The sequence below is a fragment of the Embiotoca jacksoni genome, unplaced genomic scaffold (genome assembly GCF_022577435.1).
Source record: "Embiotoca jacksoni isolate LCO1_2020_lvr unplaced genomic scaffold, fEmbJac1.0.p SCAF_15, whole genome shotgun sequence".
Taxonomy (NCBI): Eukaryota; Metazoa; Chordata; class Actinopteri; family Embiotocidae; genus Embiotoca; species Embiotoca jacksoni.
The window spans coordinates 6610993-6638936 of record NW_027185285.1 but is presented as its reverse complement, the minus strand read 5'-3'; the positions used below and the strand labels follow the sequence as shown (position 1 = coordinate 6638936).

The 27944-nt window shown below is 42.0% G+C and overlaps 2 protein-coding genes across 3 annotated transcripts in view; one reads left to right on the top strand and one right to left on the bottom strand.

Moving 5' to 3' along the window:
* Positions 1-22129, bottom strand: part of cep112 (centrosomal protein 112) — a gene marked incomplete at its 3' end in the record, with an annotated part of 88271 nt that extends 66142 nt beyond the window's left edge. The window contains 9 exon segments of the mRNA XM_069149175.1: positions 2382-2468; positions 8290-8364; positions 8482-8529; positions 11501-11578; positions 13080-13152; positions 20024-20187; positions 20475-20665; positions 20838-20943; positions 22085-22129. Coding sequence (XP_069005276.1) covers positions 2382-2468; positions 8290-8364; positions 8482-8529; positions 11501-11578; positions 13080-13152; positions 20024-20187; positions 20475-20665; positions 20838-20937 — 816 coding nt within the window.
* A 1068-nt stretch (positions 22130-23197) lies between these two features.
* prkcab (protein kinase C, alpha, b) overlaps positions 23198-27944 on the top strand; it is a 103306-nt gene continuing 98559 nt past the window's right edge. For both annotated transcript variants that reach the window (XM_069149169.1, XM_069149168.1), the window contains exons 1-2: positions 23198-23499; positions 23818-23849. In XM_069149169.1, coding sequence (XP_069005270.1) covers positions 23333-23499; positions 23818-23849 — 199 coding nt within the window. In that variant the 5' untranslated portion in view covers positions 23198-23332. The remainder of the gene's footprint in view (positions 23500-23817; positions 23850-27944) is intronic.

The window sequence follows — 27944 nt, the reverse complement described above, 5'->3', positions numbered from 1 at the left end:
TGTATAGACAAACAGATCGATAATTTGATCCATAGTCAACTGTCCCAGGGCTGCCTCACCAAATTCTATTCTCACCAGGATATCAAAACATCTACTTAAAATATTAGTCCAAACTTCTTATCAGCGTTACAGATAATAGTATTTGGCTGAAAGACTGAAAAAATTAACTATTCCAGCAACAGATGATGATCTGACTTTCTGAGTGGTCATTTTTCCTGTAGTGTCGCAAAGCCCACTAGAGTTTAGTATTTTGTTCAATATAAGTGCATGTATTAGCCAAGGTCGACATCGTCTCTATGTGAATGGAATGGGGGGAGATGAAGGGAGGATGGGGCGACTGGAGCAAAGTTCACAGAACATTTAGGGATGGCCATCCTTTAATGTTTTCCTAGTGTGCCCTGCGGTCTACCACTAATCTCAAATCATTTGCTTGTTAAGCGAGATAACGTAAAGACGTGCTACTTCACCTGAGTTTTTTTTTTTTTTTTTTTAACTGATCCTCAAACATTAGCATACAACACTGTGGCCTGTTCTCTCATTACCCTCTCAATTTCAAGCAGGGGGACAATGACCAGTAGCCTTTCAGCAACATACATTATTCATAAGTACACTAATTAAAACTAAACCTAGTTTGTCTACCTTTCATCAAGCTCGTCAAAGTGCACCCCTGAATCGCTCCCCTTTGAAGCCATTAGAGGGAATGCTGGGTAAAAGTCTGAGGATATTAAATTGGACATAACTTGCAATCTGTATGTAATTAAAGAGAGAGAGAGAGAGAGCGCGCGAAAGAGAGCTAGCTGTCATCCTGTCTCTTGTCAAACACAAAGAAGCAATGGGCATCTTAAAGTGGAGAGAAAATTGGAGTGTTTTCTGTTTTATTAAAAGCTTCTGTGGCAGCAAAGGCAAGTCATCCTGAGGACGTGACAGATCCCAGGTGCTTGATCTGCAGCCTAACTGACGGGCACCCAGCATGAAATAAACCAGCTTTACTGCTATTTTCACCGGCTGACAAAAAGCTTTGAAGAGATGATTATTTGCGGGATGGGGCGATGAAAAGGAGAGAGACTTGGCCCTTTACTTTTCATTAGCCACCAAATAGAATCAAGATCACTGATGAGCATTGTAGAGTACGGTAGGTTAAATAGTTTTCATGAGCACTCAAGTTAGCAGACCCGTCTGTTTAGTTGAAAATTCTGCAAACGGATATGATATCGTACCAGTACTGACTGAGTTTGGGTTTTATACACTTCAGTTCATGCTTTCCTCCTGACATGTACTGACTGTAAAGGAGTGTACTGTTTCATACAAAATGCAACCAGAGAGAAGCAGTGCTTGTCTGCAATGTGATTCAGCTGTGTTAAGACTACACCATTCCTTTGCGGACTCTTGACTGGATGTCCTTCTCCAGAGGAAAGTGGAACGCAAATTCAAATTCAAAGTCAAACTGTGACAACATTCGATACCTGGAAATGCCCTGCAGACTATAAGATACTACTGTATACTGTGTTTGATTAATATAATTCCCGTAAGACTAGATCTGCCGTTTACCGGCTCATTTACAATTTTTAGAGTATAATTCCATTGTAGAAAGCGAACTGTTAATAATAAGTGTCCCATATTTGACACTTTTCTGATGTTTTATTAGCAGTCTTGATTTCCATAAGATATTTTTGTGGTACCTAAAACCACCTCAACATAGTTTTACATCTCTCTCTGGAGCTCCACCAAGAACAGACTGTTTTGTGTCTGTGTCTTTAAAGTGCATTGATATCAATGACCCTCTCTTCTGATTGGCTGAATATTTTCAGAGTGCAGTTGGTCTTGTGGTTTGCTAACTCCCCAACAAAATGGCCGCGTGGTGTTTTCTTCCACGTAAACAGTTAGACAGCAGGCCGTGCTGAGGGTGGATTTATGACATCGGTGTGTTTTTGTGACATCATAAACGTAAAGAAGTCCAAACAGCTCGTTCAAGCAGCACAGTTGCTGATCAAGGGCTGTGGGCATTTCTTCATGGACTGAGCAATTTGACACATTCACTCTATTCATATACTGGTTTATATATAAAAAAAAAATAATAAAAGAAAAGAAAATCTGAGTTTATAAAATATGGGACCTTTAACATTTTAAAACTTGCCATTCATGTTTACTTTCCAATAACAGCTTACCAAATTCATAGCTACATGAGCCATAATGTTACACAAGTCAGTGTTTTGAATGAAAACTGAACCCACTTGAAATTTTGAAACTGTTAATAGATTATAACAACGTGCTATATACCTATTTACAATCTACAGCCTAAAATCACATAACGATGGTGAAATATCCATCTGCAGTGGTAAGTGGTGATGAAGTGCCTGCTACCTTCCAGATTTCATTCTTACTTTCTCAACATCTGCATCGTGTCTCTGCTGCATCTTCAGTTTCTCCTCCTGGTGCTTGGCTTCCAACACTTTGATCTTCATCTCGGCCTGAAAACACATAGAACACCAAATGCTGTAACACTTAAAACACGCTACACTCCACTTTTGTTTCATAAATGAAATGAAGTTGCTAAGCTACAACATCTGCTTGAGGGATGAAATGTTATTTATTATCAGGCAATACAGGCAACACATTTTGTTCAACATTGACATCTGTGGCCTATTTTCTCTTTTTTTTGAGACATGCCATGAAAAAAAAAAAAAAAAGAGTGACACGAATGACAGAGTTAAAATAAATCTGGATGAAAGAAGATACAATGTGTACCAACTAGCACACAGGCAGCTGATGATAAAAAAAAAACAAAAAAACACTAACATTTAAAAAAAACATTTATCCACAGAGCTGCAAATGTACTCTGCTGTTAGTGAGTCCATGTGCTTGTTTGTCTACAATAAACAAAGTGAAAGCCTCTTTGTTTGTGTGTGCTATGAACATAGACATAGCAGTTAATTATGCAGAGAACGACTGTTTTCATTTCGGCGTTGTATTTTCAAGGGATCAAAAGTTCAGTGGTGTCATGTGCACGTTGGAACAGATCTCTGAGCTACAGGGCTTCCCATTCTTTGTCAAATAAAACCCTAATGACCTTCTTTTTTTCCTTTTTTATCACTTTCTGTAATTGACTAAAAGAAAATCTCAGGTCCTTTTTCATCTTCTGTATTCATCCATCATCAGTGGAAAATAGTCCTCAAGGCGTTCCCACTACACGACTGCATCTGTCTGCAGATAGACAAAGATGCTCCATGACAGATATTTCTAAAGATTGTGTGAAGTAGCTGTTTAGTTTCTGCAACTAAACAGTCCGCTAAGAATTTCTGTAGATGAGGACAACCGTCGCAGCCTTGTAAAGCTGCAACACTCATTTTAAACAGTGGAAAACACATTTTTCTGGCGCTGAAAAAAGGGAGAGTCAACTTTTCTATTCTCGGAGTCTCACCACTAATGGGGCAAACAACTTTGCCTGAGGTGTATCAGCAAAACAAAACGTGTTAAAATGAAAGCGTTTTTTATCATGTAACCATTAAAAGTATTTTGAGATTTGCATGGCGGTTCTTATTTTCTGTCCTGCAGGTGGTGCTCAAGAAATATAATAGTAGCTGCATTCCTTTCTTGAAAATGTTCCATGTTTTTACCCCGCTATACGTGTGCTATATGAATTTGGGTTACCTTCTCCCTACATGTCACCATTTGCTCTTTCGATAGCTTTTTATAGCAACTGTTTGCAGTTAGTTATCTATTAATTGCAGAGAAGCTGTTACCGCTCACACACACATGGAGGCACAAAGACGTCCTTTGACAGCGAGATGACTGGCCATTTGCTTTGATGTCACAACTCATGTTTAGTCACTGTCTGTTCTGGTGTGTTAATCAAGCCTGGAGCAGGGTGACGATGGTCTTCCTTTGAAAGTGTGGTTGTTTGTGCGTGAACATGTCGGTGGTTAACAACATCCTAAGGCTAGCTTGTGTTTGCTGTAGTCATCAAAACCATTAAGTAGAAAAGTCCCATGACATTACTTGGCACAGTCAAACCACATTAGACCTTTTCTCTTGGCAACAATCAAAGGGAAGCAACTATGATGTCTCAATAAAAATATGATTCATTTACAGTATTGTTTAACTGCATAAATATTGATAAAATACCCCTCAAAAAAGACATCAACAACATAATAATTGTTAGAGTAACAAATCTGGCCTTATTATGCATTGAAATGGTGGAAAGAGATGAAATTTTGTTAAAATGTCAGTAATTCTCCATTCTGAGCCCTGTTAAAAATAAAACTCCAACTAAAAAGCATAAATTGCCTTCTAGACGCCTCTTCTCATTACTGAATTTGAGCTACTTTTACACACTGTATCCTTGACAAAGCTCTGTTAAGTATTCTGTGTTTTTCTTGGTGTCTTTTTTATCTTGATTTACCACCATTTCTTGTGCTATTGAGAGGACCGCAGGAGACCTGTCAGAGTAGGAGGGGAAAAGGAGAAGAAAGCAGGAGAAAGAGAGAGGGAGAGAAGGGGATAGAGATGGCAGTGATTGAAAAGCAAAAGACTAAGTAAAGACCTGGATCTGCCGGCGCCCGAAAAAAAAACAACAACAAAAAAAAGCACATGTGGGGGTGTCACTTTCTCAACCTCTCTTCAAATGCTCTTTGGAGAAAGTTTGTCAAACTAGATCAGGGGTGTTTGAAACTTGTTTATAAAGGCGTCGGTGAAGGAAGGAGGAGGAGGAATGTCGTACACCTAAGGCTTCTGAGGCGCCTTCAATCAGTCTGACTGGGTGGTACAGCTTTTTCCCTTTTCTCTTCTTCAGAGTTGTAGAGAGCGCTGTAAGATGCCATGTTTTTTGACACTTCGCTTTTGAAAGGATGAGAGGGAGGGAGGGAAGAGAGAGAGAGAGAGAGAGAGAGAATATGAGAAAGGGAATGCAAGGAGAAGACAGAAAACAGTTGCTGTTGTTTTTTTTTTTTTTGCTCACAAAACCGGTGTGGGGTCAAGGCCTTTTTCCACAAGGGGATGTGTTCGCAAATCCTTTGCTAACTGTTTGGGCTCCACAAAGCAAGGTTGCATTTGTGCAGCTCCTTCATCTTGTCTGAGATGTACAATGTCCTGGTGCGTCTTTCATCCTCAGTAAACACAGATGCTCTAGGATAGTCAGTATGCAGCACTGTGCTATCTACTGAGGAGCAGCAAGATGCCATTTCCACTCTCTGACAAGAAGTTAATTCACTGTAGTCTGTACTGATAGTAAGACTGGATAAAAACCTCGGTTAAAATTGAATCTCTGTCATGTGAGAAAAAAAACAAAAATTCTCAGTTTTCCCGCGAGTGTAGTTATGAACGCAAAGTAAACAAATGATTACTCAAAATTTCTAATATGAACACATCACAAACACAATAATCAAGGAAAGAGGACAGAAATGCCTGAAATAGTAACTTTATCATTATGGAACACTGTGGATCCCTTATGTCTCCCAGCCTGAAGCACCAGATTGAAAGCCAACTACAGAACTAGTCCCCTTTAAACTACTAAGACTCACTAGGTTGCTTTTTTTTTTTAGCTTTGAAAAGTGATCAGATAAGACAGACTGTGGCCCTCTAAATCACAGGCTAAGAGCTGAAGCTCCATCCCAAAGGATTCTTGGATTAGACAGACTGCATCATTATGGCATCAGAAAGTAAAAGGGGTCTGATCCCCAGTCAGGGGCTTGTGACCATTAGAGTGTGACTGCTTGACACGAACACACTCGTCTACCATGCGATGCCTGCTGCCAACAATCCCTAAGGTCAGGTACCAAAGGGGGTAGTTTAAAGACTAAAAGAAAGACTGATTGTTTTTAATCAATCTGTCAGTATCTTCTGGAATCACCAGACTCGGGCCTACATATAGATAAGCCTCATCCGTTGCCATTTAATTGAATTTCCAAATAAAGGCCCAGGCCTTGTGATACCATTCACTGCTAGGGTGTGCTGTAGAATTAGCAGGGCTTCGCTGCTCCTGCAAGACAATTTCCACAACTCCCCCATAAGCAAACACATATGTATAAGATAAGTGACTCAAAGCAATGGCAGCTCGCAGTGAAGTTTCTCAGCTGCCACTCATTGTTTCATAGGAAAAAAACTGTCTGCATTTTTTTTTTTTTATCAACGCAGTTGGTAGATTAGCGGGAGGATGAGCTTGGTGTGAAAGCTGAGATGTTCGTTAAGCTGCCACCAGCTTAATGACATGTGGCATATATAACACTTTAAACCTGGGTAAATTTTCAACTATGCTTTGGGGATTAAATGGAAGTGATGTCACTGTGATTTCCTAGACCGGGCCTTGGCAGCCACGCAGCAGCAGGGCTGGACAATGCTTCCATGTTGCCACACGAAAGCTTCCGAGAAAAGGTCCTGCTGCAGTGTATCCTACTAAATTTTAGCTGTACGCTCTCTGCCGCTGAAAACGTCTTGAAATTCGCCTTGCCCCACCTTGTGGAACTTTGGGAGGTTCAGCCAAATGAGGCAGTCCGAAGAGAGTTGTTGATATTTCGGTGGCAAATCTGTCTTAGAAGAGAACAGACGTGTCAGAACTATGTCCATATCTGGTGCAACATCAACCTGCTGCCACTTCGGCGAGTTTATCTACAAGTGCCGGCCGTGCTGGGGGGGTCTATAGGATTGTACTTCGGTACAATGGTGTTCTGATCTAAATACTTTTAATACAGCATCTTAACAGCATGTTAAGCAATTAGCATGCTAACATTTGCTCATTAGTAGTAGCAAAATATATTGGCACAAAACACAAAGCACAGCTGAGGCTAGTGGGAATTTCATTTGCTCAGCAGTTAATAAACCAAAGAATAAAACTGAAATTCATCCAGAGAGCAACATGAACGTCCAGCAAATTGTCTGATTGCCACAAGATTTAACAAACGCTCATCCGATACTTGTTGAGGCCAAAGTCGACAGACAGACTGACACCGCAGGCCCATTATGCTAGCGTGGCTACAAAGCATAAACATTGCTGGGAATGACTTCTAAATTTTGTTTTTGTTTTTTTGGGGGGTGGGGGTGTAAAAGGTGAGACCATGATACACATGCACACACTTTCTTCTTCCCTCACCTTTTACACTAAAGCTCAATTTCATTTCTGCTGAAAACATAATCTCAGTGTAAAGAAAATAAAGAACAGAAGTGCGACAGATTGGCTGCGGTAGGCTGAGCAGCACCATGGAAAAAAAACTCCAGTTCTGCACCATTTCCTCTTGTTTCCCATGTGTCCTTCCCAGTGCTTCTCTGATTTTCCTGAACTTGTTCCCACATTGCTAGCATGTGCCCTCAGGGGAAATGACAGGCCAGTTGAGTTTCTAACAGCTTTCCTCCAAAAAACTCACACCCTCATTGAAGGCCACCTACACACACACACACACACACACACACACACACACACACACACACACACACACACACACACACACACACACACACACAATTGTGCAATCAAATCAGATCTTTGGTGTGTGCATTGAATATTGTCTCATGAGATAAATTCATATTCCCACCACACACAGCTGTATGAAGCCAGTCAGCTAGTCTGAGGTAGGATCAAACAGCATAGGACGTTGCTTTAATATTTTCATATTGGAGTTGCAGCATTCAGTCAGCCCACAGGTACATTGCCTGACTGGCTCGATGTGTTACAAACAGATCCTTGTTATGAAAGGTCAACAAACCAGACTGTTCTTGTCCATAATGTCCTGCCACCCCCCCTTTTTTTTTTTTTCTGATCTTTCCCGGGGAAGCCGATGTAACTGACTATGGTATCCATGAAGAGCCATGACTATTACAGGCAAGTCATGCTCAGTTTTATATTTAACAGTGCATTAAGGGTGGATGGTGGGAGGAATGAGTGGTGGTTCGTGAGAGCCGGGGAGGGGCAGAGGGGACTTCAAAGCATGCTTTCAGAATAGGATTTTCAGCTTAAATCCACATAAGGAAAAAACTGTCATCACTGGGAGCTGGCTTTATTTTTGTCTTCTAAGAGGCCTTGGCCATTTCAACAATACCAACTATGCATGCGGATGTATGTACATTGCTGTGGTGGCGTCTAATGCCATAAAGCAGTCAAGGGAGCTTTGACTTCTGTATGTGCTCAGCACTCGTTTCTATACAAAGCTGAGCACATGGAATAGAGAGAAGTAAAGGATCGCTGGAATAGATGGATGGATACGCAAAGAGACGACTTAAGAGTTCGTAAAGAAGTCTGATTTATCGCACAAAAAGGCTTTCAGTAGTGTCAAGTTTGGCTACAACTCTCATTCTGGTGCATACCATTTTGCTCTGTAACAGTTGTGGGCCCTCATCATTGACCAAGGTGCTGTTCCTCCCAAAGCTTGACTTGAAAATCTATAGAGATAAATGAGAGAGAGAGAGAGATTAGATGAGAAGATTTAGGAGTACACTGACAACAATTGTATCTAGGTAACAATAAATAAACCACAAAGGACCCCGGTGACAACTTACCGGCGACAGGGGAATGGGCTGCTCTCGCAAATATCTGGGGTTTTCAATCTGAAAGAGTAAACAGAAAAACTTTAGGCGCCTCTTTCTCTTCATCCTCTTCTAACAAAGCTTTAGACCCTAACCTCCGCTCTAAGTTTGCCATAAACAATGTGGGGAGCACATCAAAAGCCAAATGCTGTGGCTGGATTCTCTTCCGTCAACTCTTGTCTGTTTAGAAAGACAGAATACGTTGGGCCGCTTAAAGGCTTTGTGTGTGTGGCCAGCTCTGTTTCCGCTCTCAGACTCTCTTTGCTGTCCCTTTTGTCAACACCCAGGACCACTAATCTGTAAGCTATCCCCTAGTCCGTTTACCGTGAGACAGACACAAATGTGTATACATCCTCGCCAAACACTGACACAGCATGTTCTTTGATTACAATATGAAACACAAGAGACTGAAAAGCGTGAGCGGCTAAACCACCTGGAAGTAAGCAGGTCCCAGTCCATGTGACTCTGTAGCGTTACATCAACACAGCCCACGAACTGTGACACAAGCTGCAAAAATATCTGCCTGTTGACAACATCCTGTTTTGCTTGCACTATTTGACGTTTGTTTATGACCCCATTACTTTCTTATGAACTCACACTACCATACAGCGTTTCCGTCTGATGCACTGAGGGTGTCTGTCGGGGCTGCCAAATAGCAGCAAGATCACGGCTTTTCAAAGTAGTAGAGCTGACTCTGGAGATGACAGCAATGACGCCCAGTAAACAGTTCTGTTGCTAATCTCCACAACATGGGGATGAAGGAGGAGAACAAGGAGGAAGATTACGAAGAGGAGGGAAGTTGATGTTAAAAAAAAAAAAAGGATTTAATGTTGTAAGGTGGTACAACCCATATGAAGCTAATCCAGAATGAATTGGAAATGAGAAAACAGAACCTGAAAGAACCTCAGTGCTTGGGACTAAAATAGGTACAGCCACAGGATGCGGATGAAGTCGCAATCTGTTGCTTCAGGGTGAGTTAGTGGCAGGTGAAGAAGATGACAGTATCTCCGCCTCCCTGCGCAGTCTGCATGCAGGTAAAAACAGGTCAGACATTTTGTTAAATGGCATAATATAAGCCTTCAACAAAAGGAGACATCCAACTTGACTACAATGATGTTTATTATAATACATGCACACAAGCACAAGAACACACTGCTGCACACAGTGCAGAGCTGCATCCCTGGTGTGTGCAATGATGTGTGATGAATTGCTACTTAAATCTGGCAATGGCTAAAAAAAAAATAAAAATCCACATTTACCAAGTGATGAATCAATCAATATCCTTCTAAAGTAGTGCCCAGGCTGAAAACAAGAATGGGATTTCTTTTTATATCCACAGACAGCTAGTCATCAGATGTGATTGAGCGCGGCCCACAGGGCGAGGAAGACATGTAGACTAAATCCTGTGGTGTAATGCTGGCACAGTGCGATACTAAACTTGGACTTGGTGCACATGTATGCCTGCGCGCGCACTCTTCACTGCGCGCCCACACACACGCTCCTCTAAGCACATGTTTGTCCGGCCTCGCAGCTGGCACGCCGTCCTGTGTCATTGGACCTCGACGTGGATGGATGGACGGACGCATAAGAGGAACAACACTCCAAATCACGAGGGCTGGCTCTCCTGCCAAACAAACACACTGTGATTGATGGCTTCCTAGTTTCGGACTACCATTGAGTAAGCCATCAGCACAGCCATCTAACCGCAGACAATGGACAGCCTAGTGGTAGGGGATACCATTGAATGAAAAAAAAAAAAAAAAAAAAGAGTCCCAAGTTCTTATGCAAGTTTTCTAGCTTGCGTGCTTTTTTTTCCTTGACAGGTAGGTCAGTGCAAACTGTACCTAGTTCAACTGTAATACTCAACTCCCATTAGAGATAAAACTAATTGATCCGACACACAAACGCATGGTGGCCCAGCTGACTCAGGCTGTGCGTCTCTTCGAAGAACTCCAATTTGAGTCTGAAGCAATCTATCTTACGCTGTCCGATATGGATGGTTACCATGCTGACTACGATAACTTTATCACATTAGAGGTGAGATGGACAGCAAACAAATCTGGACTGCTTCAGAACATCTAAAGACCAGCTAAAGATGTTCCAAATAGAGTGATGCTCGGCCGTGCTCAAATTTCGTGGGAGCTGGGCGCTTTGAAGGAGTGCGTCTATAAAACTTCTGTAAACTTGAGGGGGGGGGGGAGGGAGAAGAGGGGGAGGAGGAGGAGGTGTGTCTTTGTGTATGAAGGAACATCTGTTGATTTGAAAGATGCAGGCTTGGGGGAGCGTTGCCAAGCAATGACTCTTATCTGCGTTTCAACACAGAGCAGAGCAGAGCGGTGCAGTGCACGGCTGATAGATACCTCTGATTACCCAACTACTGAAAGAGAGAGGGAAGAGGAGAGAGTCGAAGAAACGTGGATGGACGGACAGACGGGGGGGGGGGGGGGGGGGGGGGGGGGGGGGGGGGGGGAAGCTAGAGTAACAGTACAAAGAGAAACGGAGAAAGAGTAAGAAAGACAGACTGGTTCTGCAAAAATATCAATGTGTAAGTAATGCAGGAGAAAGTCAGAGGCAACAGGCGAGCAAAAAAAAAAAAAAGAAGAAAGTCAGTGTGATGCAGGTGAGGAGATAGGAAATAAAAGACATGAGGGCAGGTTGCTTATCAAGCCTTGGCTTGGTGCACTCCAGACAGAGACGATAAGATGAGCACACATCTTCAATTTCTCAGTTTACACAACTCCCTCACATCCTACAATAGCAGTGACCTGCTTAAAGGAAGTGGCCTCAAGAGGACAAAGGTGAAAGAGGTTTTTATTACCGTTTGGTCAGAAGTGTGCCAGCAGTAAAGCTAACTCAGCATCACTGCACTACCGAGATTAGAGATTAGTATTAGTATTAGTAGATTTACTTGTGAGCCCTGTCACTGCAGTGAGCTGCAGCATGTTGACAGCTGCATGTAACCAAGGAGCTCAAGGCATGCCTCCGGACTCACCCCCAGGTTCCAGCTGTTAAGACGAGCCTCCAGGTCACTGTCATCGGGAGACATATGTGCCTTCCACCCCCCATCCACCTGAGCAGGGGAAAAGGGGGGGGGTAAAAGAGCAGGAACAAAATGCAAGTTAAGAGGGGCGATATAAATTAGAGGAGGGAATTTAAATGACTTCTGACAGCGCTTTGATTGGCAGTTTGGCCTGAGGAAGCAAACAGCAGGCAGTGATGGAGGTTATCACCGCCTGTTGACACAATACAATTCCTCTCTTGGCAACAAAAAGAGGATTCTTTAAAAGCTTACAGATATACAGTACACCCACATGTGTTTTCCTCCCATACTAACAGCACTTTACCCCCTCGTTATCTCCATCTCTCCACCCTTTGCTCCCTCACTCTCCTCCCTCTCGCACACAGCACTCCAGATGTTTGGCAGTTCCACATCATTTCCGTCACGCAGTAAATTCCACAAGAGGGGCATATGCAGCTAGATTGCCTATCATTCTTGTTTTCTTCAGCCTTTTGTTACAACGGGGCTCCGGATTTGTTTTATGCAGTATAATTCAAACGCTTCCAGGGGTTTTGTTGATATAAGATCAATTTACTCAAGTGGAGGTTGGGCAGCAGGGTTGAAATAGGGGAAATATCTAATAAAATTGAGAAAGCGACAGGGAAAGGAGAGATGTTGTTGAATTTGATTGGTATCTGGTGGAGTGTGGACCTTGGGTGTACCTCGAACGGAACCGCACTGACGCAGAGAAATGGCTGAACGGAATAGCTCAGGATTAAATGCCCATTCTGATTAAAATGGCATTAAGGTCCCAGAGCCTCGCCCTCGAACAAACAGAGTAAATGTTTCATTTCGATATCTAGGAATGCCGGGTATGCGGGTCACTGGCTGTTCAAAGCAGCATGTCACGGTCTCTGTATCGCACCAGGAATTCTAAGCATTGTGTTGAACATAAGTAGGAGCGGCATGAACAGTTCTGACCGCAGACGTGTTCGCAGTTGTTCCAATCAACTGCACATTGGCTTGAACAATGACACTCACTTTATGAGGTGCAGTACACCTGTATACTCTAATGCCGTCATATGCAACCGCCCTGATGCAACATCCATCTTTGCAAAGCTCAGAATGTTCTATTCTCGGTGACATTTTCAGAATTGCATTAAATTAACTGTTTGTTTATTGTTCCACTCAAAGTTAAAGGCGGCGTTTGTACTCGACTACATTATACTGAGGTGTTTATCATTTTTTGGGGCCTTTCTATTTACATACAGTACATTAAAGAGAGTATTAGAAACTGCTCAGTATATTGCAGTCTTTTACAGTAAAATGTATTGTCAGCTCCCCGTCTCTCGACTGGATGGGTTCAGGAATTCCTAGATTGCCCCATATTAAAGAAGAAACCCAAGCAGGTTGTCTAGTACAGTATTTACATTGGCACCAGCAGGTTTGCTGGTAATAATTCAATGTGTCATCAGAGCTACCGCGTAGCGATCTATAAATCTAAAAACTACTGTATGTGCTGAATCTTCAGACAGGGGAAGTCCAGCAGTTTGAAGTATAGTGGTGAACTAACCGTTCCGCCATCTTGCCTGGGTGACTGTTTGGATGGACTGGAGGTCACGGGTCGTCTCTCTTCCAGCTTTCTCCTGGAAGAGGGAAAAGAGAGGGAAACAGAAGTGCGAGACGTTAACCTACAGTATGTGTGCGCATTTCTCTGGAGTCTGCTCTTGTCTCACACTTTGTATATGAATGTGCTTGCATAGGCAGCCTGCCTTGTGATTTACACAGATCACAACATCTGGCACTGGCTGCATGGTTTGTGGTTTACATTTAATCCCATCTGAACAATAAACGTCTCTGCTATACATCAGTCTGATTCCATGCACAGCCCACAGGGCACCAGTCTATGACTTGTACAATCTTTTTATAATCATACACTTCAATCATTGTCTCTCGTCATGTCCATTATGGTTTTAAAACAAGCAGCTTTAGAGGGAAACTGCTTATATTCTCTCTCACACACACACACACACACACACACACACACACACACACACACACACACACACACACACACACACACACTTCTCATTCTCACTATGCACTCTGTTGCCACACACACACACAGGCATTACTGAGCTAACAATCTCATTAAACACAGGCACACAAGGCACTAATAGCCCACTGATGCTAATTGAATGAAGATGTTAGAGAAGCCGGGGAAATGTAGGACAACAATAAAGGAAAAGGAAAAAAAAAAAAAAAAATGCTGTCATCTTATAAAGACATCACATTACATTCTAGAGGGCACTGTTTCACATTCTCAAAATCTGGAGCCTACAGCCATTCTTTCCCTCCCATATCATTTTTTCAGCTTTCTTGGTATTGAGCATTTTGGAGCCCATTTGTCACAGACAGTGGTATCACTGAGTGGCACAGAATACAAGGATGGCTCTATTACTGCCATGTTCCTGAAATGCCTGGTTCTTCATGGAGCTGTCACGTACTGCTTTTCTGTTTTAAGACCGCTACATTCAGCTGTATGGACAGTAAAGTAGATGTATTAACTTCCTTTGATTAGTATCTTTTGATAAAGGACTTCTTTCAAGGCTGCTTTGTGTGACCTAATTATCTTGTTATGATGTATCTTGTAAAAATAAGAGTCCTTGAGCTCAATAAGATTTCCTAATTAAATGAAGTTGCATTGAACTAATCTATATTTAGTGTAACCGTACCACTAACAGTGTTCTCTCTTATCTCAGCACAGATTCGGAGTAATTTATAACAGTATACTTTTTTTTTGGTGTCAAATCCTGTATCTTTTTGTTAAATATTGAAATGTCTCAAAACAGGCACCAAGCCCTTTATAGGAACAAACCATTCATTATCTGTATCCACTTTCTCCTAAACAGGGGCAGAAGGGGCTGATTACCTGTAGCTGACAATGAGTGACGACGGGGCATACCCCGGACCAATCAACAAGTCATCACAGAAAAGACAGACAATCACTCACACTCACACCTATGGACAATTTATCGTCACAAATTAACCCAACACTCAAGTCTTCGGGGTGTAGGAGGAAGCCAAACCACCTGGAGAAAAGGCAAGAAGGGACATGGAGAACATGTAAACTCCTCACAGAAAGGCCGCAGCCGAGGACTGAACCCGGAACCCTCTTGTGCCATCGTACTGCCGTTTATAGTACAATTAGTGTTTCTGTTGTTTGTCTTGTACATACATAGCCTGGCTCCACCAGACTAAATCCCAGTTAAAAACATTGCCTCCTTCTCTCTTCATGTGCTACTATAGCTCATTTTTTTTTTACTTCTCTTTCCTTTCTAAGGATAGCAGGGCGCATTCAACAACTGTGGCTGGAGACATACGCTAACAAACAAATACTCTAAAAATACTTTCTGAACTCCCCTGAACGCAGCATTATTTGTCTGCAGTGAATTCCTACATAGTTTTGAGTTTTTTAATTTAATTTAAATTTAGATTTAAAAAAAAAAAAAAAAAAAAAAAACTTAGTGCAAAGTCTGAAAGTCCAGACCAAAAGAGGTAGGTGTGAAAGCCCCTTAAGCGATCATGTCAAAGAGATGGTGGTAAATAAAATTCTGATTTATTAACATATTGTTAAATTAGAATCTGGTGATAAGGCTGGGCATACATTAGTCACAACATAAAACATGATGAGAGGTAGGTGATCATAATCCCAATCTCTTCATATGTACCAGTTACAGATGCTCATGAGCAACACCTTCTTATTGAGCCAGGCTTTTGGGCTGATCATGTATAATTCATTTAAGAATGTGAATTGGCCAGAAAGATTTACGATAGCCTCGGAGCCCATTTCATAAAGTAGTAATTACAGCTTCTTTAAATGTACTGTTAATGTCATAAAACCATGGTACAGTGTAATGCCCTTTCACCAACTAATAAATCCTTGACTCCGTCATGTTTTAGTAAAAAAAAGGAATGAACATGATCACTAGGGAAACGCTGATACACGTATTTTTACAGCAGTAAATGAGTTACAATGTAATGAGTTACAATATGGTTTCACTTATTTGTAATGAATTATGATCACGTTCAAATAAACGACTTCAGCTTTTGTGCACTCAGACAGTACTTCTTCCTCCATACATGCACGTGCACACACACAAACAAACAAATAAAACAAACAAACACACACACACACACACACACACACACCTGCATGCACACGCACTAACACATGCAGCTATGAAACTTGGAAAGCGGGGCCAAGCTTTGCAATTTTGGGCCTCTAAGTCAACAGGTGGATGAGGATAATTGAATCAGATGTGTCTGGAGTCTGAGGCCCAAAGATCAAAGCGGTGGCAAGTCAGGCCAGAGCTACACACAAACACACACACACACACACACACACACACACAGAGAGGAAAATGAGAACACCATGTAGAGCCTCAGAAGCTGCAGCTTGGCTGATTAAAGCAACCTGACATTCATACCGCCGCCTGACCTCCAGGTGCAGAGCCAGTGGGCCCGGGGTCTCCGCCTCAGGCACCCTCAGGGAAGCAGTCTGACCTTGGGACACAAACATCCCTGCGCCCCCTGCACCATAACCCTACACCACCTGGAGGGAATATCAGCAGAAACACCCTGGCTTGTGAGTGAGAGACGTGAGGCATTTACACCAACATCAACGTATGACTCCTGCAGCGGGAAAGACAATCTCATTGTCACACTTACCCAAAGGGAAAAAAAAGAGAGGACGAAGGGGGAGGGGGTTAAGAGTTTTCATATGTGGATGAAAAGCACACATAGAAGACAGAAGTCAGGGAGGGACAAGAGAAAACAAGAAAGAAAATGTGAGGGGGAAAAAAAAATATCTTCAAATAGAACCACCGACAAAGATAATGAAGGCCAGTTTACGTGCTCTTTAAATACACTATAGCAGTGAACCTGACACAAGCACTGCTGTCTAAACCAAACCCCACACACTATTATGTCCTTATCATCTGATGTCTTCTTTCAGCACAAGGTGACAGAAGAAAATGGGGTGGACATGTAACGTAATCACCAAAGCTGTTTTGTATGATCTCTTGACCCGCGCTGACTGTCCTTTGCTTTCCCGCAGCATTCCTCAGCTCGTGCTATAGACAAAGCAGTGGCTCCATCTTGTGGCTCGATTAGGAATAGCACGGCTATAGAGGAATGCGTGCTGGAATTCAATCAGGCCATTTCTCACTAATGAGGTTAGATGATGTATCTTCTAAAACACAAACACACACCCATATTACAGCACACCCACTTCTGTATATAACAGAAGCAGCATCTGAAAAAAAAAAACAACAACCAGAAAATCTTCCCAACTTTGCCTTTAGAAGCTGAAACTTGAATTGGGTCGAACAGTTTCACAAGCTAAAAGAAGCCCTGCCCATCACCTGATTAATGGTGAGGGAGACGCATCATACGTGGCCACATCATAGGGAGGGAGTCAGACGTGTTCCCTCCATTTAATCTTATCTAAATGAGAGAGACACATAAAAGGACTCTTGGCCCAGCTAATTTTCTCCATCAGGACGTGAGCCTGTGATCTGAGCGTCTTTCATGGTCTTATCCCCATCAGACAGACACTATGGTACTCAGCAGTCTGCTCCCCACAAAACCTCTCTACCCGCAACCTCTATTGCAGGGGGAGGAAGGGCTGTGCTTTATTGAAGGAAGCCACACAGTTTCATGTCACGTGTAATGTAAGCTACGGCATCTAATAAGAAAATAAATGCAGGCTTTTGGTCATAAGTGATGCTGGGAAAAAAAAAAACACCTTTTTAAATTGAAGTTGTATAAAGTAAATCAGGCAACGACAGAGACGGGGTACAGTTTGGACAGGTCCACCAGTCAGTTACAGGGAGGAAGACACATGAAAACAGAACATGCAAATGCCACCCAGACGGGCCACAGCAGGTCCATACGCTTGAAACCACAATCTCGCTAGGGGGGGGGGTGACGTTAAATACGGCATCGTCTCATCGTAGTTACAAGAGTCCACAGCCCCGACAAAGTTGTTTGAATTAAATATGGCAGCAGTGGGCCCAAACTCTTTCTTACACAGTGCCCTGGTGTATATTAAGCCCTCTTTACTACACTTACAGTGCTCTCTTTGTATTAAGCTAATGAGTATATGAAGCCACTGGGCTCTGATTTGCCTTTCCTTGTTAATTGGAATTAAAATGCCCGAGCCATTACTAACATCACTTTGTCATACCCCTGAAATGCCTGCAGTCAGAGGAAATATCCCTGGGCATGCTGGGATGACTGATGATTTAGTGAGGCATGTTGACTTCACATGTCACACACATCGTTGTATACCAAAGTGGCAACAGACGTTTTACTCAAGCAGCACAATTCCAAATCCAAAACTCATATATTTTTTTTTTTTTTTTTTGAGGCATTTGACTGATGTTCAAACAGGACTAAAAGCCAAACAATTTAAGAAACAGAGAACACACTAATGAGCTACAAAGCTTTCTTCTCTGCTTCCTCTGCTCTGTGGGGGTTGCACCTCAAGTTCAACAACTGGGAAAGTGGAAAGAGTGAGAGGAACAGAGGGATGGATAGAAAATATGAGAAGTTCCTCATCCTTTCATGCTGTTTTGAAGTATTTCTCTCTGAAAAGTCTGAATGGACAGCTCATGCAGACTGATGCAAGAACGTGGCAATGTCTTTGGCTTTTCAGTTAGCGCTGCCAAGCAAATACGATGGGGCAGTCAGCCACAAAAGCTGTGTGTATCGAGCTTCACAGCCAAGCGCAATGCTTTCAGTCTAGGAGGAAAAAAAAAGTCAAAACAGAGTGCCTGGATACAAAGGTTGTGCATTGTACTGTATGTAGCATCTTTTATATATGACCAAACGGTCCGTCTTCTCATCAGGGGAAAATAACCTCTGAACCCCACGGACCGCTGGCTGATTTGAAAGGTTCGTTTCTCCTTCAAGGGACAAAATAAAATATGTTATGCTTCGACTCAGAAAAGTACATTGTTAATGTACAGTATATGAAATTAAAATCATGTTCCTCACAGAATCAGATGAGTCTATTTATCTAGCAAAACATCAGCCTGCCAACTTAATGCGGTTGGACATAATCAGTGATGATTTAGATGAGCGCTCGCTGCTACAGAAAAAAAAATCCCTGCCAGAAAACAGGTTTAATCCAGGTGTGTTTTGAAGGGCATTGGACCCATTTATACGAGACAGCAGTTGCCCCGCTAAAAGAACTCTAAACAAATGTGTGTTTCACACTTAATCCCATCTAATGATCACCAGATAAAAGTTTTAGTTTCAGATCCCTGTCTGATTATATGATGTTGTTCGGTCAGTTGAGTCAGTTAAACGGATTCATTTCCATTATTACTTGCAATATCGAACAGCCACTAACCAGCGACCAACTCTGGCGGGGAAGAAGGTCATAAAGGAGGGTCAAGCGGAAGGTCTGATTGACTTTTGCTAATGCATTTAGAAAGAGAGATTTGACCACTGTCACTGTGTCAGTCTGGATCGGCTATAAGTGGGATCAAACACAATGTGACGACAGGAGTAAAAAAAAAAAAAAAAAGTCTGGCTAATGTGAGAGGACAGAGGATCTCACAATTTACCACATCTCATAACTTGATGTTAAAGGCAACAGACTGCAGCCAAGCAGAAGAACATTTTGTCACATTAGGGATACAACAAGCAAAACGGATCAACATAACACTGAAAAAAATAACCAATGAATATTACTTCGGTCAAATTCAGAAAAAAAACGTAATAGGGGAAATGGTATGGAAATTAATATGCCAATGTGTCAATAATGTAGGTCAGAGTGCCTGATTGATAACTTCCATGGGTTAGACCCATTTTGATTTTTCTGCGATACACAAATGAAATGAACGACCATGAACACGTGCATACTGACCGGGAAGTTTATTTTGCAGTTCAATTTGAGGGACGCGCGATACTGGAATTTTGCCGATATCCTAAATGCCAAGACTTTTGAACTCATTTGGCCAATTGCCGATTTTATACCAACATGTATCCACATATATTTTTTTTCCCACAAATTGCAGGGAACATTAAGTCTCTAGTGTAGTAGAATTACCATTATGAGGCTTACTGTTATTGTAATGACCGACATCAACAAGCTGAGACGGTCACTGCTTTGAGCAAAACTGCAATCCATTTCAGACTCTTTGAAGAAGCCTCCACCTTGCAGACATATTGTTGCACCCTCTTTCACCCTTGACACAATAGACGTAGTGACGTCAAGCGTTTAGTCAGGCATCGAGCATTCAGGCCTAACTAACGTGTCCTTTAATCGGCCTGTCACATAAGAAGAATTTTAATTTCATGCTGATTTCAATATTAGTGTGCATGTCTATTCATTTTCCCCAAAAAATATTATAATACAGTAACTAATCATACATATATGTATGTATAAAGCCTGGTAATGAATTGTCATTGTCATATCATTTTCATGATATGGCTTCAAAGTACCTGTGATGAGCTGCAATAGGTTTAGAACTGGGTCTTTCTTGAAGGTGATCCATAGCCAGGCTGTCATCAGTCCAGCCCCCCAGCTCTCCTGTCACCCAGTCAGGCAGACCTCTATTGCTGTGCTCCGCAGACTGACCACTCAGCGGATCGTCATAGTAGATGGACTTGAAATTAAAAATACATTAAAATTCAGGACATGAAGATTCGGCTAGTAAGTTATTTGCAAGTTGTCTGTTTATGCAATCCACTGCAATGATACACATTGAGTTGCAACTGGATTAAATATGCAATTTACTGCCTTTGGGTATGATAAGTAAACTTGAATATGAAAGCATTTGATAACATCATTATTACACAAATGAAGGCACAAATACAGCTTGGTCAGTTGTCAATGCAGCAGTATTTAGGATTTGTTGAAGCGATAAGTCTTATATACATTCTATGGTGTTACCATGTATGTAGGGAGTGTCTTGAGGATTCCAGGTTCTGGTTTGCTGGTGAAAGGCTGCTCCAGGACCCCTCTTTTGAGCATGTGAAGGAGCACACGGGCATAAACGTTGCGGTTCTTACAGCCCATCAGACCTGAACCACATGTGGCTGGGTCGCATAGCTTCTTTATCCATATGGCACAGCGCTGGCGCTCTGAGAACGTTAGGAGAAAGAGGGACGGGTGCTTCGAGAGCTTTTTAAATGCATCACGTCAGTTTGATTCGCGTGGTACATGCTACTGAAACAGCACAAAACAAATCCTGCAGTTTAGTTAGCCACATAAGTTATGTTCAAACTATGTTGTGTGAATGAAAGGAAATCTCACCTGTCTTGTTGGGGTGCTTAAGAACATACGGTTTCATGTCGAGCAGAAAATGGTCAAATTCAGCGTCCAGCCTGTCCCATGAGTCCTCATGTTTGCTCATGGTGACCTGAGATGACGAATAAATTAACACAATAAGTTAGGTTTACTACTCTATTGACAAGCACCACCTACATTAACCAGTTAAATAGAAGTAACCGAAATGAACTAATAACATTTATTTTAGAGAGAAACACTGTACTTTCTACTCCACTATATTTATCCGACCAGCTTTACTTTATTCCGAGATGAAGATTTGACACAATGGATAATATAACAAACTTTTAAAGACAACACATCGTTAAGGATGAAACGAGTAGTTTCCAGTGGTTTCTGTCATCTTGCAGAAACCAGCGTGTAGTCAGGGTCACATTTCAAATAGTGATTTGTTTCTCTAAACTCCTCACATGGTTTCATTTCGATTAATATTTAAACGGTGCAATATCTCAACTAAAAATCAAAGATGGGGAAAAAAAAAAAGTCTGAAAACTGAAAGTTTGGGTGGATTTTAACTATGTTTTTTGTTGTTGTTGTTGTTCTTTCCTCTCCCTGTAATCATCGTCCAGTCCTCAGATATAATACTGGATAGAAATGAGTCCAAACGAGCTCCACCTGCTGCAGCTACCAACAACAGCGCGGTGTTTACACACCGATGCCTCAGCATCAATAATCTAATGATGTCACACATAATGACACATCAGTTAAAGGTACTTAAATACTTGAGACGGACTTTTATTTGTAATAGAGTACATTTACATTTCTGCATTGGTGGTTTTTACGTAAATGATCTGAAGACTTCGTGATTACAGCTGATCAATTCGCTCAACGTTTTACCACCGGGTGGATACGGTTGTATGAAACAGGCCGGCGTTGTTCACGTGATGTCAGCATGACAACATTATAGCTGTAACTAGTACGTGATGTCAGCATGACAACATTATAGCTGTAACTAGTACGTGATGTCAGCATGACAACATTATAGCTGTAACTCGTAGCGTGAACAGACTAGCTTGCTACCAGCTACTTGGGAACGACTACTACAGCGCTAACGGTAGCCGAGCTAGAGCTAATCAGTCTCGCTAATGCCCGCGGTCTTTTAAAAAAAATTTTTTTTTTATTGTTTCTCCCAGGCTTTCACGAACAGACCAAAGACAGGTCACATATTCTTTTGTGAAAATGTCAAATGTGGACTTAAAAAAAAAGCGACTCACCGTGAGCACTGATTTCGCCGCTCAACACGGTTCAAAAACTTCAGCGTTCTCATGCTACGCCACATCCGTTTCCGTGGAGACGCAGCGTCTCCCCGTTGCCATAGAAACTGGGCTTTTTATTTTTTTTTTTTTATTTTTTTTTATTTTTCATCACTCGGTTGATTTGGTTGTGCCCAGCTTTACCTCGGAGTTTGTTTTAAGGCACAATTAATTAAACTCGTACACTGTTTTTACGTGTAACACGTATTGCCTCGAAATCATTGTATTCTTATAAAAGTTTTTTTTATTTTTTAAGTTGTTTAAACTAGTTGTTTAAATAAATCCCAGAAACTTGAAGCTAAACTGCATAGCAAAATCTGCTATGCAGTTTAAGTCCACACGATGGCGCCCAACGCCTACAGTTTGAGAGACAGTCGGCCACTAACGACGGGACATGTCGCCTTCAAGTGCTGCGCGTATGTTTTTCTTCTTGAATGCTTAATCACGTGTAACGTCAACATGTGCACTGCAGTGACATTACAATTGAGTGGCAAATAATTACTCTATTCTGCACTGACATTTTGAATTACATTTCATGTCGCCAACCAACAAAGCACTGTCTCTAAATCAAAATTCTGCAGTTAAACCTACATAAGCAGATACAACATCATAACAAAGATCCTCAAACTGATTATACTATAATGTCACTGGTATGGGTGTATTTCCAAGAGGATGAAATTAGTGGTTATTGGTTACTTGCAAATGATATTTACAGAAAATGGAATTGTCAGGCCATTATGATCCCTTTTCACGATTCACTTTTTTGTATCATGTGGGCCTGAGCATGCTGGTGTGAGTAATGAATATTTATAGGTTATTACTCATTCTGATGTTAGTGCCCAAATGACTTGTCGTTTTACAGCATTAAAAAGTTTATATAGAGAACCTTAGTGGACGTTTTTTGTTTTTTTCCATGTACACCGGTAGGCTACCACAAACCCCTTTTGATAAAACCGATGAGGTTAATTGTGCACGGAAATTGAAGGGAAGGATTCCCACAGTACTTGAATGCAGCCTTATCTGACGTCACATTGAATGAAAAAGAAGCGCTCAGCTGTGGTCCAGGCAGAAGGGAGGCGTGCGGTCTGTCAAGAGCCCACTACCATTTGTCAAAGCGCTGGGAAGAGACGAGAATCTCGCAGAAATCGGACGGAACAATACAAAGTTGTGGCTGTGTAGTTTTTTTTTTTTAATTTTATTTTTCCCATTATGGCTGACCATCTTTTACATTATAATGACTCAGCTGGGGTTGGGAACAGATTCGCCCGCAAAGGTGCTTTGCGGCAGAAAAATGTGCATGAAGTGAAAAACCACAAATTTACTGCGAGGTTTTTTAAGCAGCCGACGTTCTGCAGCCATTGTAAAGACTTCATATGGTAAGTTGCACTTATGCACACTTTCTTTTTTCAACTGGCAGGCGGCTTTAAGTTATTTTAATTGCACAATTATTTTTCACGGCAATTTCCCATGTCTCTATGGTTCATTGTTTACGTTGAAAGTCCACATGGGATTGGGTATACAGACAGTCCCCCAAATTGAGTTTAAATCATTTCCAAACCTTTAACAAGCTTCCGAGCTCAGGTTTAGAACAAATACTCAGTTGAACCTTCAAACTTTAAATTGGTGACACTAGCCAGTTTCAAGATGTTGATATTCTAACACTAACCTAGTTTGTAACGCTTGTTTTCTTGCAGGGGATTTGGGAAACAAGGATTTCAATGCCAAGGTAAGCCCCCTGTTTGTATGCATGTACTGCTGCATTTTTAGCAGAGCTGGAGGCATACACACCTAACTGTTTAACCCAAAGGGACAAGTCTAGCCTAATACATGCCCTTCAGCATTTAAAGCTCCAAGCCTTCATACTGAAAGCTGTGCACTGGTTGAGTTGTATTGCCACATTCACACTGGCCAGCTACACCCCCTTTCTGGGGAGGATAACCAACTTTCTGGGGGGAGGAAGACAGCCAGCTTTCCCAACCGTCTGGGGATACCTGACCACTGGGTTTTGTGGCCACTGGTCCATTAGTTTAAAGTTAAGGTTCTCACCTCCAAAGACTCTAGAAGAAAAAGGCATTCCCTTCCAAGATGGATAGAACAGGTTAACTTTTGGAAATGAGGGTTCTTCTTGTGTGGAGGGATATCCAGTTGAAGATCCTTGGCTCACATAATTAGCATGGCTGTACCCTTTTGCAGTATTAGAGATAGCATCATCACTGAGACTCAGTTTTCTTAGAGGGATATTGGAAGACTTCCTCAAAGACAAGATGGGGACGGTTACTTGTGACACCGCTGTCTGCACTGGAGCCAGTGTTAAAGCCCTGGTATGGGGAACCATAACCTGAGTCAGCCACCCCATAACCACTGCCAGCTGGTACTTGGGCTGGCTCCTAGTTTGCAGTTTGACTTGCATAATGAGGGTGTCACTCTTCTTGGCAAGACAGGCATACTGCTTGTATAAACACCACTAAGTGTTGAAGTTGGGTAGCAACTGGCTCGGGTTTCGCTGGTTCACCTTGCTGGTAAATGGGGCTTATAGGAAATACGAGTGATTTGCCAAACCTTTTTCCCTCCCAATCTCTTGAATTGCCATTAACAGGTTTCTCAACCTCAGGAGCACTTGGTCTGTTGGGTAGGCCTCGTTGAGGCTGGACCAAATTTAGCAAATTTTGTGACCCTGAAGGTTTGTAGTAGCTTGTGTACACAAAGCCATTTGAGTGGTTAAAGGTTGGAGAGGTCAAAACTTCCTCATCAGCCACTCTGCTATTATCCAATTGATTATCATTCACTAGGGTATTTGAAGCCTCATTAAATCAATATCCATACCCTGTAAAACAAACAAACAGGATAAAATCAACAATAGATAGTGTGAAGCCAAATGTGGTAATTGAGAGAAAAGACATTACCTCGTTGAGCTGGCACACCAACATTGCAATCAAACAGCAAAGAAATCCAGGAAACCCTGTAAAAGAGGCAGACAAAAATCATCATTAAAACCTCTGTTAAAGTTAACTGAAACAATAAAGTGCTAAGAAACATACCACAAAAGGAGTCCAAAAGCCATGGCTGTTAGCTGAGAAGCAGCACCCTATACTCCCCAGTAGCTATGGCTTGAGACAAGCAGATTAGATCTGGATTTGAGCATCACCTCTGTCCTGTATCAACATCCATCTGTGCCTCTTTTCTATCAGGTCCCCACTTCCCCAGTAATTAACAAAGACCTCTATCAGCAGCTACTCAGAGGAATTAATGGTCAAATTGTTAACAGGTGTGGCAGCTGGTTAACACCACCCGCTGATTCAGTGCGAGTCAACCTTGTAAACATGCCCAGTGAGTTTTTACTGAACTATTTTCTGATATTTGTAGAAACAACTGTTTTTAATTTGATAGAATTTTGCACATATGGAGTGAGGGTGCAACATAGTTCCTGAAATCTACACCCTGTGGCCACTGCCTTAGCCAGTGTTAGATTTCTCTCTAGACATCTGATGGTGTGGACATGAAAAGGGTGAGGAGAGGGAGACAAGGAGGAGTACAGCAGGAAGCTGGGGATTACTGGGGTCAAATAAAGGTGAAATCGTCAGAAAAACTTTTGCACTAAAAGGAAATGTGTAATGTAAAAGAACTGTATGGAGATTAGTAGTTAATGTCCTGTAATATGTATAATGCCTACTTCACATATGTTTTGTTCTCAATCTGGGAGCTGTGAATTCACGTGTCCATCCCCCAGTCATTGCTGACCAGCCCCTGAATTCCTACTTTTGTACAGTGGGAGGAAATCGTGAAGCGTTGTCCATCTTTAAATGCATGTTATGATCAGGTGGGCCCAGACTGCTGCGCATTTAGAGCGTTGCACCGGATGGCTCAATCCATAACAGTGATTACAGTTCCATCTTATGCAAGTTACATAATGCAAGTGGTGGAAAAGGTTGTGAACTGGCTTGTTTATATTGGGAAACATAATGAGTGGAAAAAGATTGGATGGAAGGCCAACTGCAGCATTGTGATAATAAACTCAGGTGTGACAAACAATTTAAGGGCAATGTGCCCACCGTGAATCTATTTTCCACCTGCATACTGCTCCTGTAGTGGTATTTTTGCACCAAAGTTACTGACACCCGAGTCCTCTCATGCCAGCAAGTGTCATTCAGCAGAGTCGTGTCATGGAGTGATGCTGCAGTGAGAAGATCTATGACTTTAATTAACTGCCAGCCCAGACAATGTGCGCTCTCTGTCCTACAACCGTATGGCCACGTGTGCCTTTTATATTCTTTAACCACAGCTTTGACTCAAAATTTAAGAAGTCACATAGCTTCTTCTTTGAGGTTATACATGTTGTGAATGTCCGTGTGTTTGCATGCATGTACAGAAATGATTACACTGCACAGAGATTACATTAATGTTGTCCCTAAATGACAGTGTATTTCATTCCTCAAAGCGACCCAAAAAAGGTGTAGTTAGAGTTTGCGTGCAGGGACTGAGCTGTCTACTTGCAGCGCTGTTTGTCAGTGGCGTGCAAATGCATCCTGGAAGTGGCCTGACAGATGCATGTTCTTGGGTGTAGACAGACCTTGTTCTTGTAGAGTGCGCATGAGGGATGCTTTGCTTTTTTGAGAACCACACTGAGATAATCCCCGGAGGGCTCAGTGTGTATTCTCCGCTCTCATTCCTTCAACGGATGGATGCATGATTGCTTTTGTAATTGTTGACAAACACCAAGGAACAATACGGAGACATGGGACGTGGTTGTTAAGGACCCTAAGACGGACAGTTCAGAGAGATTTTTGTTCAAATATTTATTACTGAGGCGCCAAATCAAGGCATATATTTCCTTCTGTAAAATTGGGAAATGGACAGAACTAAAGAACTAACCCTTTCTGAAACTGCTTCTCTGTGGCAGGAATGTCAAGTCAAATACTTGTTTCTCTGCAACACCGACAGTCATTGTGATATCATTGTATTTATGCAGCTAAAGGTGACAGTGTTACACGTGTGAGGCCCAGCGCACCATCAGAACATTTGGCTTTTAAGAGTTACTAGACCGGATGAATCTTCATCTTTATCCATGTCCAAGCATGGCTGGTATCAGTTTATGGTTTCTTAGGCGTGGGCAGATTAAAGGCTGCGCAGAGTTTCCTGCTGTGAATTGAAAAGCCAGATAGCAGCATTCTTTTTTTTAAATTTATTCTCCTATGATTGCCCATCTCTACCAACTGCACAGTGGCAAAGAGTGGCAAATCTTTCTTATTGAAGCGATGTGTGTGGGTATGGGACCAAACCCTGGCAGTTCCCAGTGCCGCTCTACCTTTTTTTTTTTAATTGTTAAATGTAAACAAGGCTGTTGGGGTCTTATTGGTTCCGGATGTAGGATACATTTTACAGAATGCAGGTGAATGAATGACTGCAAACAAAATTAGACGCAACGCCTTTGTGTTCACTTGTGTTTCTTTGAATAATCATTCATCATTCACCGACTTTATTTCCGATCACCATAGGAACTCAACAAGGTGTGACTCACCTCTGTATGAATATAAAATCGTGTTATGTTAACTTGAAAATTCCCTGCACAGTACGTTGGTGAGTGCACTCAATACATTTACGAAAAGTGTTTGGCTCTTTCATTGGCTGTGACGTGATCTGCTGTGGGGAATCAATAGCAGTGATGCTGTCATATGGACATTCTGGGATACATGTTGTACACCAATACCATTACACACTCACCTTGGACATCACTTCCGCTCATTTCTCTCTCTCTCTCTCTCTCCCTCTCTCTCTCTCTCTTTCTCTCTCTCTCTCTCTCTCTCTCTCGCTCTCTCTCTTGCTG